This window comes from Danio rerio, chromosome 22 (assembly GCF_049306965.1).
Source record: "Danio rerio strain Tuebingen ecotype United States chromosome 22, GRCz12tu, whole genome shotgun sequence".
In the NCBI taxonomy this organism is placed as follows: domain Eukaryota; kingdom Metazoa; phylum Chordata; class Actinopteri; order Cypriniformes; family Danionidae; genus Danio; species Danio rerio.
Window position 1 is genome coordinate 14,075,462 of NC_133197.1, and position 22,039 is coordinate 14,097,500.

The window sequence follows — 22,039 nt, forward strand, 5'->3', positions numbered from 1 at the left end:
AACAAATAAATAAACAAATAAACAAACAAAACAAAAATATTAATAAATAAATTAATTAACTAACAAGCAAGCAAAAACAAACACAAATAAAAAAATAAATAAATAAAAAGCAAACAAACAAATAAACAAACAAACAAACAACAAATAAATTAAATAAATACATAAATAAAACAGACAAACAAACAAATAAAAACAAACAAACAGAGAAATAAATTAACAAATAAATAAACAAATAAACAAACAAAACAAAAATATTAATACATTAATTAATTAACTCACAAGCAAGCAAAAACAAACACAAATAAAAAATAATAAAAAAATAAAAAGCAAACAAACAAATAAACAAACAAACAAACAACAAATAAATTAAATAAATACATACATAAAACAGATAAACAAACAAATTAAAACAAACAAACAGATAAATAAATAAATAAATAAATAAATAAATAAATAAATAAATAAAAACAGATACATCAATAAAAAGGATAAATAAATAAAACAGATAAACAAATAAATAAATAAACAAATAAATAAATAAAACAAATAAATAAAAACAATAACTAAATTAATAATAGATAAACAAACAAACACAAAAAACAAACAAACAGATAAATAAAAACATAAATAAATAAAACGGATAAATAAACAAAATGGATAAATAAATAAAACAGATAAACAAATAATTAAATAAATAAACATATAAATAAAAAAAATAATAAATAAATAAAAACAATAAGTAAATTAATAAAACAGATAAACAAACAAAAACAAACAAACAGATAAATAAATAAATAAATAAGTAAATAAATAAATAAAACAGATAAATACATAAATAAATAAATACATAAATTGATTAAATAAATAAATAAATATGTAAATAAATAATTAAATAAATAAATAAAACAAACAGATAAATAATAAATAAATACATACATTAAACAAATAAATAAATATTATAAATAAATAAGTAAATACATAAATAAATAAAACAGATAAATAAATAAAACAGATAAAAAATAAATAAAACTGATAAATAAATAAATAAATAAAAAACAAACAAACACATAAATAAATAAAAAACTATAAATAAATGAATAAAATAAATAAATAAATAAATAAATAAATAAATAAATAAATAAATAAATAAATAAATAAATAAATGTCAACCAAAGAAAATATGAAGTGATATTTAGGATGCTGCAAAATGTATTGTAGAGGACCAAAGCACCGTCATCCTTAGCATATGCAGGCTAATAACACTCAGTAATACAGTACATACTGAAGTACTCCAGTCATGGCAAACACACAAAGAGATGAGAGACTCAAACGTCAGCAGCATGACTGCAGAGGGAGATGTGCGTGAATCGTGCTGTCGGAAGCGGTGCGGGACGATACTGTGGTCGTGCTTTTTGGGATGTTCTGACACTGGATGAAGCTGGAGGACCTACTTGCAGCGGGGTTTGTTATAGGCGGTGAGGGAACAAACGCCCTGGTTCTGACAGTAGTGATCGCAAGGGTTTGATCTCTCGTCACACCTCGGGCTTTTAAACTCGGACGGGCAACTGAGGAGAACACGCAACCACACGTGAGGAAAACACAAGAGAAAATACACACACACACTCATTCAAACAGCTATCAGGAACTTCTGTATTTACTGTATTTATGTAATTACTGGGATAAAATAAAATAAAATAAAATAAAATAGCTATCGTCTAGCCCTTACCACTAAATAAACCTTTAGGCTTATAACTGATTTAAAGCACATCCTAAAGTCAAAGCACACATACACACACACACACACACACACACACACACACACATCTTCACACAACTAGATCTTCCATCTAATTTCTTACAAACCATAGACTTAAAGCCCTTTCATCCTCTGAGAGCCATGAAAACAATCTTTAAAACACTGCTGGGAGGGAAAAAAATCATTGATGGGGTGATGTGAAATCAAACAGCTCTCTATAACCCGGACGCACTTGCTCTTCATCTTAATACTCTCATTTTCCAGGTAATCTCTGCATGTCTGGCCACCATCATTACCAACCCTTCACCTTCAGAGAGCAAAGAAAAACACTGAATCATCTGCATGCAAATCCATTCATCCCTGAAGGACGCAATAGAGCTTTCAAACACTCAATGGAGTCCAGAGATGGAAAAAGAAGCGACAATTCCACAGTAAAAAACAACATTAAAGAGTTTACGTCAAGATTTTTTTTTCCAAAAACAGACTTTTGGTTGTGCTTGGCTTGACTTTAAGAGCTGTAAACACATTTATACAAACAGATTAAATGATGGATGTTGTCGTATACCATTCCTTTCAACTATTTTGATGAAAAACCGAGAGATTTGCGCGCTTGTTTTCGCATCCCAATATCTTCAAGGAAGCATCGTTTTCTTAGCTTTGCAGATAAAATGGCAAGAATGGAGACGGCGGTTGAAAAAAAATAATAATCTGTGGGGGTTTATTGTGTGTGTGGACGAGGAAAGTAAAAGCTCCATCGGCGAAGGATTCAAGGCGGCCAGACAAAACTCCAATCATTTGAAGCAGAGAGATGGAGGAGCCATACAATGCCTCAATCGCTCTGTCGCGCCGTCCATCTACCGCCTTCTTTCTTCTCATATGGATATTTTTTTTGTTCGCTTCTTTCAAAGGACAAGAAATTTCGGTCATTTTATGCAAAAAGGATTCAAATGAGTGCAGCTGCCATTAGCTGGGAAATGGTTTCACATTCTGTGCATTTGACTGCCGCCGCCGCTTTCTCTTACGCACTTAAAAGCAGTTATTATTATTATATTTGCGGTTTCTTTTGGTGACATTAGAATTGACACATTTAACATTCCATTCATAATGTCAAGGTTTCTCGCACTTAAAATGCAGCAATTTAGTACTTCACATCATTTTTGAGTGTTTCAGACTGCCTTGCTACTCTACCATTAAAACTATATGCAATAGAACTAAGTTGTGACTTGCTAATGGAGTGTCTAGACTGTTATTAATTGCTAATCGATACTGATTTGCTATTGTACTTTTAAAACTATATGCAAATGTGATCTGTTGTGATTTGCTAATCAAGTGTTTGAGACTGTTTTGGACTGTAGCTTTAAAACTATGTGCAAACTAACTAAGTTTTGATTTGCTAATGGAATGTTCAGGATGTTGTCATTTGGTCGAAACTGATTTGCTACTGTACATTTACAACTATATGCAAATGAGCTCTTTTGTTATTCGCTATAATAGAGTGTTTCAGACTGTTTTGCTACTGTACCTTTAAAATTACAGAAAATGCAAATGAGCTGTTTGGTATTTGCAATAATAAAGTCTTTCAGTCTGTTTTGCCAATGTAACATTAGGGTATATGCAAATGAGCACTGTTGTGATTGGCTATTTGAGTGTTTCAGATTATTTTCCCACTGTATCTTTAAAACTATATGCAAAGGAGCACTTTTTTATTTGCTAATCAAGTGTTTCAGACTGTTTTACTACTGTACCTTTAAACATATATGCCAATGAGCACTGTTTTGATTGGCTAACCGAGTGTTTCAGATTATTTTGCTACTGTACCTTTAAAACTATATGCAAATGAGCTATTTGCTAATTGAGTGTTTCAGACTGTTTTATTACTGTACTTTCAAAACTATATTCAAATAAGATTTGTTGTGATTTGCTAATTGAATCTTTCAGACTGTTTAATACTGTACCTTTAAAACTTTATGCAAATGAGCTCTGGTGTGATTTGCTAATCAAGTGTTTTAGATTATTTTGCTACTGTACCTTTAAAACTATACACAAATGAGCTCTGTTTTATTACTCTACTTTCAAAACTGTATGCAAATGAGCTTTGTTGTGATTTGCTAATTGAACTTTTTAGACTGATAGTTACTGTATCTTTAAAACTATATGCAAATGAGCTCTTTTTATTTGCTAATTGAGTGTTTCAGACTGTTTTACAACTGTATCCTAAAAATGATATGCAAATGAGCGCTGATTTTTTTTCATGCTAGTTGAGCGTTTCGGACTGTTTTGCTACCATACTTTTAAAACTATATGCAAAGAGCTATGTTGCCATTGGCTAATCGAGTGTTTACCCCACAATTGTCCCACACAAAACTTATCATATTGCTTCAAGTTGGGTTGTCACGATACTGGAATTAGGTACCAATCGATATTAAAATTTTAAAAACATCTGTTTCCGCTAACATTTGAGTGTTTCAACATCACTGGAGCGTTTCAAATTCATGTCGATCCGCTGATAAATCGCAGCTTTAAAATGCTCCAGTGTCCCTATATCTGTGGTTACACAGTAAACAGCGATGAGTTTGGTGTACTGATGACCATGACGCCCAATCACAGTCCTTTCTGTTGAGCACGTGAACAAAATGGCAAATCAGCGCTGTTTAAGAATGCGCTCAAATGTTAGTGAGAAATAGACGTTCCCCTTCGGTTGGGGAACTTCAGTGCCATGAATGGGAGGATTTGGATCAGAAGCCGCTTATCTGGAGAGTATTGAACGGGCCAATGAATGAAATTAATTGGCAGCGTAAGCTTGCGCAGGTGTGCGACATCTGCAATTATCTCAGCATATAAGCACACCTGAAGCCAGCAGACGCCATCCTTTTCGCTTCAGATCCTTTCTGAGTGAGTCGATGAGGGTTCCTCTTGCTGATCAGCACTTCAGAGCGAACGAGTGTGTCTCCCGGTCCAGAGTGGGTCTTCGCGGTGGCAGACGGTCGAGCTGGGTTTCTCCCTTGCCTGCGGTTCTTTGGGTCCGGTCCTCCAGAGCGGTGCGTATAGTTGCAAACTTTCCTAAAAGAGCAACACAGTCGTGCAGCACGTCCTTTTCAGGATGGCGCTCCGACTGTGCGTTTATGGATGCGGGGGTTTCCTGGCTCCGGATGATGGACACGATCACTGCATTGCATGTTTGGGGGTCCAGCATGTTAATGCGGTGCTCGCGGGCGGTTCATGTCGTCATTGCGATGCCATGACCGTTGCACAGCTAAGATCGCGGCTAACTTTCGCAAGAGAGCGAGCCACCCCAGTTGCCTCCTGTTCTAAAAAAGCAGCGGGCGCTCGGGCAGATCTGAGGGTTTCAGCGGGAGATAATCCGCCGCCCACGGGCTCGCGGACCTCTCGCTCCTCACGGCGCTCCATCCAAGCTTCGGGTAGTGGGAGTGATCCGTCTAACCAGATGGTAGCTCTCACACTCGCTGACACCGGAGATCAGATGTCCTCCGCGGCATCGGAGGGTGGGCTTTCACTGTCCGACGAAGATCCGGACCCGCTCGCCCCCTCCGGGCAGGTGAGCGCTGTCAAATCGGATCCTGAAGCGGACATGTTAGCCGTGCTTTCCCGGGCTGCTTCGGCCGTGGGGTTGGAGATGGTTTATCCCCCAGCTCCGCGGCCGGACCGACTAGATGGGTGCTACGTAGAGGACCAGAAGGCGAAGCCTTCGAAGCCTCTCGTCCCCTTCTTCCCGGAAGTGCACAGTAGGCTCACGCAGTCTTGGAGGGCACCTTTCTCTGCCCGTGCTGCGTGTGCCTCCGCCCTCACCGCCCTTGACGGCGGAGCTGCCAGGGGGTATGAGGCGATCCCGTCAGTGGAGCGCGCTATCGCGGTCAATCTTTGTCCGCGCGGCGCCTCTACGTGGCGGGGTTTGCCTCGCCTCCCGTCCAAAGCCTGTAGGTTGTCTGCCTCCCTCGGAGCCAGAGCTTATAAGGCTGCGGGCCAGGCTGCTTCTGCTTTGCACGCGATGGCCACCTACCAGCGCTACCAAGCGCAGGCGCTGGCCGAGCTGCACGAGGGCGGGTCCAACCCAAGCTTATTACATGAGCTGCGCATCGCGACCGACTATGCTCTTAGGACTACTAAGTCCGCCGCGTGTGCGCTGGGGAGGACGATGTCCACACTTGTGGTTCAGGAACGCCACCTCTGGCTAAACCTGGCCGATATGCGCGATGTTGACAAAGTTCGCTTTCTTGACTCGCCCATATCCCAGGCTGGCCTGTTCGGCGACACCGTCGGTGAATTCACCCAGGAATTCAAGGCGGTGAAAGAGCAGTCGGATGCGATGGGCAATGTCATCTATCGGCGTGGCCGTAAGCCCGCTCCGCCCGCCGAGCCATCCACCTCCGCTGTTCCTCGCCGAGGGCGCCCGCCAACGAGTGCTGCCCCGCCCCCGCCTGCGCCTCCGGCCAAGCGGGCGCGGCGTACACCTCGAAAGCAGGCAGCCCCTCCTGCCCAGGGCGCCGTTAAGTCCGGTAAACGGACCGCGAAGCGTCCCTGAGACAGGCCATCCGGAGAAGAGGAAACTTGCTCTTTCCCCGCTGGAGGGCGGGGCCCCGATAACAACGGTACTTTTCAGTGCCACCAAAACATCAGTAAAAGAGCACTTTTTCCCTTCCCCGGATGTGACTGCACGAGTTCTGCCAGTCCGGGACGTGCTGCCTTCCGGCTCGCAGACTCTACGTGCTTCGCCAGTGGCTCACGAGCGCTGGGGGGACGGTCTCCCTTCCCTCAGCCCTCCAGCCCCCTCTCCGGAGTCAGGGTGCGGAGCCAGAGCGAATCGCTCTCCTCCAGCTCTTCCGCGGGACCCTCGTGCTTCCCGGATCAGCACACCCACTCCGCGCTGCCCCACCGCTGGTACGTCAGCGATTGTAGCGATGACTCCATTAGCGAGGGCTCTGCCTGCCTGGTTAGCGCGGGCCAGCCCCTCGCGGTGGCTCATACGCACAATCAGACTCGGTTACGCGATTCAGTTCGCGAAACGGCCCCCCAAGTTTACGGGCATGTATTTCTCCAGGGTCAACCCCCTGTCCGCCCCTGTCTTGCGAGAGGAGATTGCTGCCCTCCTGGCGAAGGGTGCAATCGAGCCGGTTCCTCCAGCCGAGATGGAGAGTGGGTTTTACAGCCCATACTTCATCGTACCCAAAAAGAGCGGTGGGTCACGGCCAATCCTAGATCTGCGCGTTTTGAACCGCTGTCTGCACAGGCTGCCGTTCAGAATGCTCACGCAGAGGCGCATTCTCCAATGCGTTCGTCCTCAGGATTGGTTTGCAGCCATAGACCTGAAGGACGCGTATTTCCATGTCTCCATTCTTCCACGCCACCGCCAATTTCTGCGGTTTGCGTTCGAGGGTCGAGCGTGGTAGTACAAGGTCCTCCCCTTCGGGCTCTCTCTGTCTCCGCGGGTCTTCACCAAACTCGCGGAGGGTGCCCTAGCACCCCTTCGGCTCGCGGGCATTCGCATACTCAATTATCTCGACGACTGGCTGATTTTAGCCCACTCGCGGGAGCAATTGATTATGCACAGGGACGAGGTGCTTCGGCATCTCCGCCTACTGGGGCTTCAGGTCAACCGAGAAAAGAGCAAACTCGCCCCCGTGCAGAGGATTTCTTTTCTCGGGATGGAGCTGGACTCGATCACCATGGTAGCGCACCTCTCCGAGGAATGCGCTCGCCTGTTGCTGAACTGTCTGAGGGAGCTCGACAGCAAACTAGTGGTCCCACTGAAGTTCTTTCAGAGGCTCCTGGGGCATATGGCATCCGCAGCCGCCGTCACGCCGCTCGGGTTGCTCCATATGAGACCACTTCAGCACTGGCTTCACGATCGGGTCCCCAGACGCGCATGGCACGCGGGCACACACCGGGTCTCGGTTACTGCGCTGTGTCGCCGCGCCCTCAGCCCTTGGAACGACCCCTCGTTCCTACAGGCCGGTGTGCCTCTAGGACAGGCGTCCAGCCATGTTGTTGTTTCAACAGACGCTTCCAACACGGGTTGGGGGGCCGTGTGTCACGGGCATGCGGCTGCGGGCCTCTGGAAGGGTGCCCAGCTGCATTGGCATATCAATCGCCTAGAGCTGTTGGCAGTGTTCCTCGCTCTCCACCGCTTTTTACCGGTGCTGGAGCGGCAACACGTGCTGGTCAGGACGGACAGTATGGCGGCGGCGGCGTATATCAACCGCATGGGGGGTATGCGCTCTCGCCGCATGTCTCAGCTCGCCCGCCGTCTGCTCCTCTGGAGTCACCCGCGGCTGAAATCGCTGCGCGCCATTCACGTCCCAGGCACGCTCAATCGTGCAGCCGATGCGCTCTCACGACAGCTGTTACGCCCTGGAGAATGGAGACTCCACCCCGAGTCTGTTCAGCTGATATGGGCGCGATTCGGGGAGGCCCAGATCGATCTGTTTGCTTCCCCCGAGAACGCTCACTGCCAGTTGTTTTTTTTCCCTGACCGAGGGCTCTCTCGGCATGGATGCACTGGCCCACAGCTGGCCTCGGGGCATGCGCAAGTATGCGTTTCCCCCAGTGAGCCTGCTCGCGCAGTTTCTGTGCAAGGTCAGGGAGGACAAGGAACAGGTTCTGCTAGTTGCGCCCCTTTGGCCCAACCGGACCTGGATATCAGAGCTCTCACTCCTCGCGACGGCCCTCCCCTGGCGGATCCCTTTGAGAGAGGACCTACTCTCTCAGGGACAGGGCACCATCTGGCACCCTCGCCCCGATCTTTGGAACCTCCACGTGTGGTCCCTAGACGCGAGGAAGACTTAGGTAACCTACCGACTGCGGTGGTTAATACCATCACTCAGGCTAGAGCCCCCTCCACGAGGCGCGCCTACGCCCTGAAGTGGAGTCTATTCACTGAATGGTGCGTCTCTCGCAGAGAAGACCCCCGAAATTGCCAGATTAGTGTTGTGCTCTCTTTCCTTCAAGAGAAGTTGGACAGCAGGCTGTCGCCCTCCACTCTCAAGGTTTACGTGGCCGCCATCTCCGCTTATCATAGCGCGGTAGCTGGCGGCACCGTGGGAAAGCATAACCTGGTCATCCAGTTCCTTAGGGGTGCTAGGCGAATTAATCCTTCTCGCCCCCCTCTCATGCCCTCTTGGGATCTCGCCCTCGTTCTCACGAGTCTGCGATCCGATCCCTTTGAGCCACTCGAATCAGTATCTCTAAGATTTCTGTCCCTGAAGACAGCTCTGCTGGTTGCGTTGGCCTCCATCAAGAGGGTCGGGGACCTGGAGGCATTTTCGGTCAGTGACTCGTGCCTGGAATCCCGGTTATGTGCCCAAGGTTCCTACCACCCCCTTTAGAGATCAGGTAGTGAACCTGCAAGCGCTGCCCCCGGAGGAGGCAGACCCAGCCCTTTCTTTACTTTGTCCAGTTCGCGCTCTGCGCATTTATGTGGACCGTACTCAGAATTTTAGATCATCTGAGCAGCTCTTTGTCTGTTATGGCGGTCGGCAGCAGGGAAGTGCCGTATCGAAACAAAGATTATCCCACTGGATTGTGGATGCCATTTCACTCGCTTATTCGAGTCGAGGTCAGCCGTGTCCCCCGGGAGTACGTGCACACTCCACTCGGAGCATTGCATCCTCTTGGGCGCGTGCACGCGGCGCCTCTCTAACAGACATCTGTAGAGCTGCGGGCTGGGCGACACCCAACACATTTGCAAGGTTTTACAATCTGCGAGTGGATCCGGTTTCCTCAAGGGTATTAGGTAACCCTTTGGTGATTGAGGAGACAACTCGGTAGGGTGTTGAAACACGCTTGCTGCGCCATTCTCCCTAACACGGAGGTACGTGCGCCTTTTTTATCTGTCAGTAAAGTTCCCCGTCAGGTGAGCCCTGCAGATTCCTCTGTGGCCCCCAGCACTGACTCAGCGGAGGAGTCACTTGCTGGCCCACTACGTTGTAGGTCTGCCCGCTGGTCAGCCCGCGTTTTGGGTATAGGTGCCTGCTATGCGTGATCCCCACTAGGCGATCCCATATGCTTATTCCGCCACGGTTAAGTCCCCCCCCTGGGCGGACCCGTGTCTTCCCTCTCCGCTAACCACTCTTTTGCTATGCGTACTCCCCCTTTTTAGGGCTAGTCCATATGTAAATTCTGCCATCTATCCCCCCCTTGGGTAACGGATGGCCTCCGCAGCGTCCTCCCTATCGGGATTGCACGCTTCCCAACGTACTGTCGTATTTCCTAGAATTATCTAGATGCTCACGACTTCCCAAAAAATATATCTAAATCCGTAAAACTTCTGTTGAAGTAGGATAAATTAGGGCCAGGGACACGTTGGAGGACCGCGCCCCCCATGATGTGGGTGCGTCACGCTTGCTTGACTATCTCCTCATCGGGGGTGTTGGTAAGGTGCAGTCATTATGGCGCTTTCCATATTTCTCCCATTCATGGCACTGAAGTTCCCCAACCGAAGGGGAACGTTCGAGGTTACAGAAGTAACCCTTCATTCCCCGAGGAGGGGAACGGAAGTGCCATATTCCGTCGCCATAATGACTGTCCCTTAGCTGTTTGAAAGTCTCTTCAGCTTAAAAGGATGGCGTCTGCTGGCTTCAGGTGTGCTTATATGCTGAGATAATTGCAGATGTCGCACACCTGTGCAAGCTTACGCTGCCAATTAATTTCATTCATTGGCCCGTTCAATACTCTCCAGATAAGCGGCTTCTGATCCGAATCCTCCCATTCATGGCACTTCCGTTCCCCTCCTCAGGGAACGAAGGGTTACTTCTGTAACCTCGAACGTTTTTAAAATTCCAGTATCGATTGGTACCGAATTCCAGTATCGTGACTACCCAAGCTCCAAGAATCTTACAATCTACAAAATAAACTGTATAAAACACTTTTTATTTTTCAAAAAACATTATTAACTTTAAAGTGAATCTACAATTTTAATAAAGCTTCAAAGCTACACTTTTTATAATTGAGATTACATTATTAAGTTACATGAACTGTATTTATTTATTTATCTCAAAAATACAGTTAGACCAGTTTGGGATGGAATTTAGATATTTAAATATTCTAATTTACTGTGCACAGTCGCTTTAAATTTGACATATTTTACCACTGTACTATTATGGCTAGATGCAAATGACCTCCAATATGATTGGCTAACATTTGATGAACTCACATAGTTTGTGAGAAAAGTAACATGAATAATTCATTTATATATAATCCTCCTTTTGGGTCTCATCTTGTCATTGAATCAACCGATTCGGTTCACAAATGGATTTGAATCATTGGATTTAATTCATTCACAAATCTGAACCTTAAGCGATTTAATTTCTTCCCTTTCTCAAACAAAACTATAAAATGGCTTTAGACACCTTAGAAGACAAAATTTTAAATAGCTCAAGTTTTACAATACTTTATAACACATCAGCATTTTTGGCAAGAAAAGCTTCGAACATGTTCATTGTAATTTATTTGAAAATTAAAGGCAACATCTGTTCTGTTCTTCAAAAACATTGTGAATGTGCATCGCGGAGAAAAATGAATTTAAGACACATGTGGCATGACTTTTTTTTTTAAGTGTACTGTCCCTTTAAAAGATTTCCTTATATGGCATAAATTGACTTTTTTCTTCGTTTTTACAGTCTTCTCTTTCCCGCTCTAATTTACAAATATGGAGGTCGATTTAAGTGTCAGATTATGGACCCCTGCTGTGATAATTCAGTCTTTTGCTATAATACTCTTCTCTCCTGTTCACCTTTACAAAACATTCATCCTCTACAGTCAGGAAAAAAAAATCCTATTAAAGTGGCTGCCGGAGGGAGCAATTTAAAATGAATGAATCTAAATAACGACGGGCAATTTGTTGCTATAGAAAGCTATTAAGACGTGACTCACTGACAGAACGGCAGGCCAGTTTCAGAGTCGAGGTGGCAGGTTCCTCCGTTATAACAGTATCCGTCACACAGCTGACAGCTGGCTGCAATCCTGCCATTCGTACAGCTGCAAACATACACAACAACACTGGGGAACACACTCAGGAGAACGTTTTTTTTATTTTTTATTATTATTATTATTATTATTATTATACTAAACAATAAAAATATAAACTGCTAAATAAATAAATAAATTGCTTAATAAATAAATAATCTGCTTAATAAATATATTACTAAATATATAAATAAACTGCTAAATAAATAAACTGCTAAAAAATAAACTACTAAATAAACTCCTAAATAAATACATTGTTAAATAAACTGCTTAATAAATAAATAAATAAATTGCTAAATAAATAAATTGCTAAATGAATAAACTTCTAATAAATAAATTCTTAAACAAACAAACAAATGAAAAATAAATAAATTAATAAATAAAATACATATAATAGAACATATTTATAAATATGCTGGGGTTCCAAAACAGAAGTATGACAAACATTACATAATAAAAAAAACATATGTAGAATAATACAAAACAATATGGAAATGATAACAGAAATAATACAATAACTATAAATACTATTATATATTATAAATAAAAAAAATATATAATATTATATATATATTTTTTGTACATTTTAAGTCAAATGCTACTTTCATATTTATGTACTTATGTTTATTATAAATTAATTAATTAATAATTTCATATAATAGGTGTGTACGGTACTTACAAAATATTTGTACAGTAAAACACAATTAACAATTTTAATAATATGTGTAAAATAATTTACTAACTTTTGTGATATTGTGATTGAGATTTGTTGTATAATATAATATAATATAATATAATATAATATAATATAATATAATATAATATAATATAATATAATATAATATAATATAATATAATATAATGTAATGTACACTTAATTTAATACCATTAATAAATACACAGAATAATAATTAAACAAATAAATACACATAATAAATAAACAAAATCAAAATAAATAAATAACTAACTACATAAATAAATAAATAAATAAAAACACAAAACAAAATAAGAAAATAAATACACAAAATAAATCAATATATAAACAAATACATACACAAAATAAGGAATTAAATGCATAAAATAAATAAATAAATAAATACACAAAATAATTAAATAAACAAAAACACAATTAATTAATTAAATTCTATAATAAAATGATATTATGTTTTGCATACTTCCAAAACAGAAGTTTACAAAACATTACATGACGCGGATCATCCTTAAACTCCAAAAACAATTACTATTCATAACACTTCCTCCATCTACTACTAACATTACAGTATATCAACAAATAAGCATAAAATTATCTGAACTGTAACAGTACTGACTTGCAGGCGACATCTCCAGTCTCTTCATCTACGATACATGGAGCTCCTCGGCAGCGAACACATCGGTCTGTCTCACATTTGGAGCCCTCGTATCTTGTGGGACAAACACATTCCACGTGTCCCGAGCTGGACAGTGTGCAGCCTTTAGAGTGTGCGCAATAATGATGGCAAATATCTGACACCACAAACAAAGACAGACAATTATTAGGACCATTATTATGCTCATCAAAATTTTTCATCCTATTTTAACAACCTATTAGAACAACTTAAGGGACATTCTACCATAAACATACATTATCTGTCTCTGAAATTAAAACATAAATACAGTGAATAAAAAGTATTTCATCTCAAAAATGTCTAAAATGGACTGATTGTTGATTTTCTGTGAGTTGTTCTGTAAAGAAATACAATTTATCATTCATTTGGTTCTCTGATTTTTTTTTTCTTTATTAAACACTACAAATGTACAAACCCTGTCATTGTCCTCATCCTCATCCCAATTAAACTTACAGCTTTAATAGTTTTGTTATGGTAAAAACTGCTATTTAGAAGTACAAACTTCAGAAATAGCAAAGTTTAAGTTGTTATCATTCACATCAATTGATTAAAAACAAAATTATAAACACAATCCACAAATAAATACTATTTACAAGTGTCCCCATGTTTCTGTCAGTCATATTTGCATTAAATGTAATTAAATGTGTTTGTTTTGATTGATTATTATAGATTTTGTTGAGGAGGACAAGCTTAAAGGTCATGCCCTGTCACATTTTTATGAGTGAAAATGTACATTTCTGGTTGAATGTCTCTTAATTACTTCAGTTTCTCATACAAAACTGTCAAATGGCCTAGAAGCAAATTATTATTGTTGCATTTTCAGTGCAAATCAGTCTTTTCTTACTGCGCCTTTAGAATTATATCCAAATAAGCTCTGTTGTGGTTTGCTGTCACAATCACCAGCGATGTAATCCTTACAGAGCGCTGGTAAAAACACAGATTGCTAAAGAACTACAAATCCACTGTTACATGGACTACAGATCCAGTCATGCACCACACACACCTGTTCTGGATCACGATTTATTACATTCACACAGCTGGGAGCTGCTCAAAGACTGATTACAAGGACTATAAAGATAACACACACACACACACACGCACGCACGCACGCACACACGCACACACGCACACACACACACACTGTTGTTGAGTCTTGTTTTACAGTTTTGTGACATTACAACACATTTTCCTTGCCTTGCTTTGCCGTGTTTTTGACCCTCGTCTTGTTTGTTTATGTTGTCTGCTGCCTGCCTGTTCTGACATATCACCTGTGTTTTTGACTACGACTCTGGATTTGCCACTGTGTTGACCACTACTTGCCTGACTATTCTTAATGAATCTGAATTTGGATCCGCACTCCCTTGTCAGCTTCCCATTCACATTACATTTGCTAATCGAGTGTTTTAGACTGTTTCGCTATACCTTTATAAGTATATGCAAATAAGCTCTTTTGCAACTTGCTAATCTAATAGGAGATTGTTTGGTGTGATTGTGAGAATAGTAGGATGGCATGTTATTATTGGGCATTCACATTTTATTGCAGTTCTTTACTTCCTGTTTAATTGGATGTAATTTAATGGAAAATAGAAACATATTTTAATAACATTTTAATGTTTAAGACACTGTCTCTTTACGAGGTTTCTTAATATGGCATGAAAGACCATTTTTTCCTTCATTTCTACAGTCTTCACTTTTCCACTGGTGTCTCTCTCTCTAATATACAAATACGGAGGTTGATACGGAGGTGTCTTTTTATAGACCCCTGCTGTGATAATTCAGTCTCTTTCAGGCGTTTTGTAATGCATTCTGTGTCATCTGAGAGGAACAACAGAGACATTTCCGCAGGAGCCTACAGTGCTCCCTAGGTAGGTAGTGCACTAGAACAGCCACAGGGTTAATTTTACTCACAGCTGTTTTCCTAACAGATTTTCTAGAAAGGTTTACTTACAACCCTCAAACAAATTGTTTAGATAAAACCAATAAGTGCTAGCAGGTCAAATTAAACTACAGTATATGTGGACTTTATTTTCGCTCTGTCATTTTACATCACTTTTGTTTTAATCCTTTCTTCACCTACTGAATTAAAGATAATCCATTTTAGTCACAATGGATAAAATAAGGTAATTTGTAGATGCCAAATTGCCATTAGAAGCAGTAAAAGATGAGTGATGGAGAGTCTTATGACATGAGTGATTGTCTATCAGCATCGTAAATGACTGAAAGAAGGTTGTAAATTATAGTGGGATTTGATACCCCTGATTAATGCTTGATCTCTCACGAAGAAAGTTAAAAACTATATTTGTGTGTATTTATGGGTTTACGTGGATTACAGGGACACAAAGTTGTATAATGATATCAGTGTAACTTAGTTTTATTAACTTTAATTAACTCTATTAACTTATGCTTATTAACTTATGCTTATTTAATTAACTCTATTAACTCTATTTAATTACCTTTAATTAAATCTATTAACTTATGCTCTATTAAGCTTATTAGGGTTAAGGTTTAGGGCATGTCCAAGGTGTGTCCCTGCAGTTCAGAATGCTTAAAAATTATACTTAAGGTGATCTTTTGCAATTCAAAATCTGTCAGTGGTTCCAAAAGAGGATTGGGTTTAGGTGTAGGGTTGGGAACGGGCCATATAATAAGCAGCTTTTACAGTAAAAATACATTATGCCTATGGAGTCCCCATAAATCATGTGCAAGTATGTGCGTGTGTACAGGTTTCTGTGATTTACAGAGACAAATTTGTATGATGACATGAGTATGACTTAGTTGTAGCTGGTTAGGGTATGTCCTAAGTGTGTACCTGTAATTCAAAATGCTTAATACATTATGCCTATGGAGTCCCTGTAAACCATGTACACGTATGTGTGTGTTTACAGGATTATGTGGTTTACAGAGACACAATGCTGTATAATGACTTGGCAATGAATGACTTAGTTGTACTTTTTTAAGCTTGTTGGGGTATGTCCTATGTGTGTTCCTGTAATTCAAAATGCTTATAAATTACATTACGCTTATGGAGTCCCTGTAAACTATGTACAAGTATGAGTGTGTGTGTGTGTGTGTGTGTGTACAGGTTTATGTGGTTTACAGGGACATAAAGTTGCATAATGACATGGATATGACTGTTTTATTCTTTTAAGCTGGTTAGGGTATATTGTATGTGTGTCCCTGTAATTCAAAATGCTTATAAAATACCTTGTGCCTATGGAGTCCTTGTAAACCATGTACAAGTATTTGTCTAAGTGTGTGTGTGTTCAGGCTTATGTGGTTTACAGGGACACAAAGTTGTACAATGACACGGGTATGACTTAGCTGTACTCTTTTAAGATGGTTAGGGTACATCCTATGTGTGTCCCTACAATTCAAAATAATTATAAAATACATTACACCTTTTGAGTCCTTGTAAACCATATACAAGTTTATGTGTTTGGAAGGGTTTTCCTTAAATAGTGGAACAGAGTTTGCATTGATTTGTATCTTAGATTAAACAAATATTAATAATAAAAATAATATGTAATATGTTTTGGACCCTTATAACGGTTCGTACCATTGTGAATGCATGGTCATGCCAGCAGTCTAGATTTTGTTCATACAAGTGTACTATTTATATGTGTTTTTTGGCTTTAAAATGGCATTTTAGAACGCATTATACCCTCCATCTCAGTCACACTGAGTCAGGGTTTTAGTGATTGTGCAAGTTGGAATATAATTTCCGATATTTTTAGGGGCCATTGGGATGTTTTTGTTGAGAAAACATGGCAACCCTGCTGCTAGGATTTTTGAATGCTAGCAAAGAGTTAATTGGTTTATTAGTGTTATATTTTGCTACTGACGTTGTTGACAGCGCTCTCCGGTGTACTCAGCTGGACACTGACACACAGGCTGATTTCCCAGAGTCACGTCACAGGAGCCTCCATTCAGACAGAAACCATCACACAACCTTTGCTCACACAGAGAACCACTGAAGCCCAGAGCACAGCGACACGTGGCCTTCCCTACAACACACAAAAAGAGAAAGAGAGAGAGAGAGAGAGAGACAGTAAACACACACACGCTCTGTCGGTTTTGTATATCTGCAGAACTACCTAAACAAACTGAACATTTCATTAAGACTACAAGAGAAGGTCAGAAATGTTTGCAGGCTGCTTTCGCTTTCACTTTTTAATTAAGTAAATATTAGTGCTGTCAAATGATTAACTGCATCCAAAATAATGCTTGTTTGTTTGTATTTGCAATGTGTGTTATGATGTGTGTACTCACTGTGTAAAAATATTGTGTAATGACAAATTTATAATAGTCCATCCACAAAAAAATAAATAAAATGACTAAATATTATGCATTAAAAAAACCAAAAGCTAAATATTTATATAAAATATACATATATAGTTCGGTTACGATTATGCCATCAATTCAGTTCAATTCGACATCTCATTGCATCACGATTCATTGAAGATGCTTTCCATAAACAATTTTATATTTTACCTTACAACACAAGAATTTCTGTCTTATAATGTATACATTTATTTATATATTATTTGTAATACAATTTTGTCCCGGCAGCGGCGATCACAGCTGATCCATGATAGACATGGTGGAGAAAACTCGCTCTGCAGACACATGCTCGTGTCTGTCTCTAGAAGTAATGCTGTAAAAGCCGAGTGAGAGGAAAAGTCACGCCAGTAGGTCAAAGAGCCACAGTGAGAGAGAGAGAAATGGAGTTTACTTTCATTTTCTCAATCGCAGTGAAATAACTTCAGTGTCAGACAGTGAAAGACTGTCTAGCAAACATGCACGCAGTGAATTGTGCAGTTTCTACATTTTTAAGCAATTAAAGTGTTTTAATTACTCGCAGTCAGCTTTCTTTATAGTAAACTACAACGACATATGAGATAAATGAGGTCAGTACGTAATAACCGGTTATGATCTACTACTGAAACGATACCGATTTGTCCGATTCAACGGTTTGTTTTATAAAATAATGTCAATAGTATGTAAATAAATTAGAAATTATTTATTAAATAAATTAAATACAATGATTTTATTCTGTCATATCTAATATGTAAATAATTAAATATTTCTGAAACTTTTTCATCTTAACATTTTCCCCTGAACAAAACATTACATTTTTGAATGTGTATATACATTTTAAAACATTTACTCCATGCACAACTATAATTGAATTTTTATTTAACTTTAAGATTTTATATATTTATAATTGAACATTTATGTTTTATTTTTTGTAGTCATATTGCATTATGCATACTGTGATTTACACAAATTTACTCCTCATACAATATTTTAACAATTATTTTCCTTCTTTTATCAGTAATTTTTTAAATATCCTTTTTTTCATCATAGATATTTCAGATGTTCCTTAATCCATAAATATTGATCAGTAAACATTTCTATTTCTTCTGTATTTAACCCAAAACACATTCACCATTATATGATTCACACAACGTCATTAAAAACTTATAATATCACATAAACACATTTGACAAATCATAGACTGACATAAGGACAAAAAGAAAAACCTCACAGTCAGGACGACTTCTTCAAGACGACTTTCCAGGCTAATCATGCAAATGACAGGGTGCTAGGCTAGTGTTAGTCAACAGAATCTGACAGAGCTTTACTGTACATCGGCTGGCTTGATTTCCATCTGCCAGCTGCTCACAATGACAGTTTTTAACAGAAAAAATGCCAACAGAAACAATCCGGCCTGGTTTTCAGACGCTAGCAAACTCCAACTGATCTCCTTCCAGCTTCTGCTTGCTGCCAAAATGCTAAAAGAGAGCACTGATTTACGCAACTGCTTCATCATGACGTGTTTTCTGCAAACGTTATGCTTACAGGAACATTGGCTGTCTCCAAAAACAGACGATGACAAAAAAAATGACACTCAGAAGTTCAAGAATGTGCATTAACGGTAACTATTACAGATTGTCTAATTATATGTCCAAAATCACTAATATTGCCTAACATTTTTAGTTTGGGTGAACCAGAGAATGAAAATTCTGTCATTATTTGTTATTTTTTGTGTCGAAGGCAAAAGTCGGTTAGCTGGATGTTCATGCTGTTCTGTTGAATATAACAGTGTGTATATACAACCAGTTTTAAAAAGACTTAACCGTATGTTTATAGCCGGCAGCTAGCTCTCTGGCCGGCAGTTAGCTCTCTGCAACTATCACATGGTCACCCACTGAAGCTAAGCAGGGCTGCGCCCGGTCAGTACCTGGGTGGGAGACCACATGGTAAAGCTAGGTTGCTGCCGGAAGTGGTGCTAGTGAGGCCAGCAGGGGGCGCCCAACCTGTGGTCTGTGTGGGTGTGGTCTCAGTGAGCGCCGTCTTTCGGATGAGACGTTAAACCGAGGTCCCGACTCTCTGTGGTCGTTAAAAATTCCAGGATGTCCTTCGAAAAGAGTATCCTGGCCTAATCTGCCCACTGGCCTTTGTCCATCATGGCCTTCTAACCATCCCCATATTCAATTGGCTGCATCACTGTCTCCAACTCAGCTGGTGTGTGGTGTGCGGTCTGGCGCAAAATGGCTGCCGTCGCATCATCCAGGTGGATGCTGCACACTGGTGGTGGATGAGGAGATTCCCCCCATTGTGTAAAGCGCTTTGAGTGCCCAGAAAAGTGCTATATAAATGTAAGGAATTATTATTATTATTATTATTAGGTAAATGTTTATACCGCATTTTTAACTTGTTTATTGTTTTAAGTTTAATATTTTTTTCTCATATGAAAATAATAATTATATTTATTTTTCAATATAACCAATCATTATTATTATTATTATTATTATTATTATAAGAGGTGCAACAAATCACAACCCACAGTTTGGAACGCACGTGATCCATGGATTAACAACTTTTTTTGAATTTGTAATTCCCGCGTAATTCAAATCACGTGTATGAAAGCAATTTGGCTTCCCTGAAAAATATAATGTTAATGGAAAAGTTCTGGTGCGATCTACCTAAATGCTTTCTTAGGCTATTGTTTAAAGATGTTTTCTGTGTTTTCTGTTTGTTTAGCCTGCATTAATGCGTTCAGTTTAAGCTGCACAATTAAACGATAAAAGATCGCAATCTCATTTTAAACCCGCACAAGATGAACGATTAATGACAATAATGAGTTGCACATGTTTATTAATCCTGCTAAGCGCTGCATTAAAATCTGCGTTTGATCGAGAGAGATTCAGTTTTTACACTTTTTTTCAGTTCTTTACAAACAATTAAATAACACAGAAGTACTGGGATAACAGTTTATAGCTCAGATATAAACACTGATGTTTATGATAAAGATTAAAATCCCCGTTTAATGGAACTTGATGCTGGCGAATGTTGTAGCAATTACATTGTGTAACCAATGGGTGGCGACAAACAACCATCAAATTTTTTTTGCTGATCCGAAAATGGTTTGATCCATGACCCAATATCTGTAGTGTGATCCGAACCGTGAGATTTGTGATCTATTATACCTCTAGTTTATTATAATTATTATTATTACTATTTTAGCACTGTTTCAGTAAAAATGCTTAAAATGCATATACATATCAAACTGAATAATTATTTATTTCTTTTTAAAAGAAACAAATTGCAAAATGTAACATTATTTTAATGTTCAAACAACTTTTATCATAATAAATTAGAATTTAAATTAAAACAAATGGTGTCCTAAATAAATAAATGAATAAATACTTGATTGAATGTAGGATTAAATATAAATATGAAATATATTTTGTAACTGTGTAACTGTGAGTCTCAATAAATATATATATTTTTCAAGCTTTAGATACTGAAATCTACAGTATTTCAAGGTCAAGGACTTTTCCAACCTTTCAGCAGAATGTGCATGGAGATCTAAAGTATTGAGTTATATTTTAAACTCCTTGATTTTCTTACAGTGAAAAATATGAGTACATGCGAGTAAATAAAACATGTTTGTGTACGGCTCCTTTGGAGCAGAATTCAAAATGGTGTTTCTGGCCTCTTTTACATTTGAAATTAACACATTGGGGTGACACGGTGGTGCAGTAGGTAGTGCTGTCACCTCACAGCAAGAAGGTCGCTAGTTCGAGCCTCGGCTGTGCAGATTAATAAAGGAACTAAGCCAAAAAAGAAAATGAATGAATGAATTAACCCATTTATAGACGGTGAATAAACAAAAAAACAGTGCCAACCTAGTGGAGATCCAGTGCAGGTTCCTCCATTAAGACAGAAGTCTTTACAGTGGCTGATTTCACAGCGTTCACCAGAGTAATTTGGCCAACAAAAACAGCGGGATTCCCCTCGTTCATTAGTGATACACCGACCTCCATTCTCACAGGCAGGACGACACAGATCTCCTAAAACACAAGTAAAACCTGTTCAATTCCATCATATTCTACAAATTAAATTACAACTTTAAGGATGAAGCATTAATATGTAAAGACAAAACCTGCTGTCAGCGCAGAGAATTTGTTTGCTTCGTCAAAGTGGTTAACAGGTGAATTTGTGGTGAAAACTACATTACCCATGATGCTGTGCAGATATTCCACCAATCAGAGAGTTGAGGGAAGAAAATAAGCTAATATTGTTTTTTGTCCTATCTGTTTAACAATTAGTGATTTATACATTTCATTTTAATTAACAAAACCCATCAATAAATGAAAGATTGTTCTTCTTTAAATGCACAAGAAAACAACAATTATAATAATAATAAAAAAAGATCAGGATGTAATTTATTTATGTGCCTTGTTGTAAATTGGATATTTAGTACTACAGTACTAAAGCTATTGCCTTAAAGTAAAAAGTAAAGCTATTATTTAGAATTAAAAAACAAAACAAAAAAAGCACCCTTTTTGTAAATAAAGACTTTGTTTTTTACTTTTTGAAAACATGTATTTTATAATTCTCTAAATTAAAG

General features: G+C 39.4%; 1 protein-coding gene across 3 annotated transcripts in view; it reads right to left on the reverse strand.

The window, feature by feature from the left end:
- Positions 1-22,039, reverse strand: part of lrp1ba (low density lipoprotein receptor-related protein 1Ba) — a 470,228-nt gene that overhangs the window by 7,503 nt on the left and 440,686 nt on the right. For 2 of the 3 annotated variants that reach the window (XM_017353408.4, XM_073937439.1), the window contains 4 exons: positions 21,315-21,479; positions 16,962-17,123; positions 13,063-13,237; positions 11,642-11,746 (listed from right to left, as the gene is read on the reverse strand). In XM_017353408.4, the coding sequence (XP_017208897.1) occupies positions 11,642-11,746; positions 13,063-13,237; positions 16,962-17,123; positions 21,315-21,479 (607 nt within the window). Of the gene's footprint in view, positions 1-1,451; positions 1,566-11,641; positions 11,747-13,062; positions 13,238-16,961; positions 17,124-21,314; positions 21,480-22,039 lie in introns of all 3 variants that reach the window. The other variant, XM_021469578.3, reaches the window with a different exon arrangement.